At 60.1% G+C, this 358-nt stretch overlaps 1 protein-coding gene across 1 annotated transcript; it reads left to right on the top strand.

Moving 5' to 3' along the window:
• Nucleotides 1-7: 7 nt before the first annotated feature.
• Nucleotides 8-209, top strand: CSUI_009663 (uncharacterized protein; the record flags this gene model as incomplete). Its single annotated transcript, XM_068069775.1, has 1 exon — nucleotides 8-209. A coding segment is annotated over one exon (117 nt), but the record flags the coding sequence as incomplete, so codon positions are not given.
• Nucleotides 210-358: the final 149 nt, after the last annotated feature.

Below are 358 nucleotides of genomic sequence, written 5' to 3'. Positions count from 1 at the left end.
TCGACTCCGGCAGTAGGCTGTTACGGCGCGGTGTAGCACTCTGTACGGTCCTTACCTGGGAGAGGGTGCCCTCTCTGGGTGTGGGGAGGTGGCTGGCTGCCGAGTCCGCCCCGTGTCGGTTTTGATGCGATAGGTGATGAGTGTACAATTGTGGGTCGCCTGCAAGTTTGCATACAGTCACTCGTAGGTGCGATGGTGGATACATGCTCTCGTACGCATACGCCGCGGGGGGCGGGGGGCGGTGACTTGTGTGTGGGTTGATGGTAGCCGTTTTGACGGAAGTAGGAAGGGGTGTGTCGGAGTGGTTATGGAGGTGGTAAGCCGAGGGGCGCGTCCGCCTGCTTAGCTTAGTTGGTAG

The sequence above is a fragment of the Cystoisospora suis genome (assembly GCF_002600585.1).
Source record: "Cystoisospora suis strain Wien I chromosome Unknown contig_5861, whole genome shotgun sequence".
In the NCBI taxonomy this organism is placed as follows: Eukaryota; Apicomplexa; class Conoidasida; order Eucoccidiorida; family Sarcocystidae; genus Cystoisospora; species Cystoisospora suis.
This window is presented reverse-complemented; position numbering and strand designations above follow the sequence as displayed.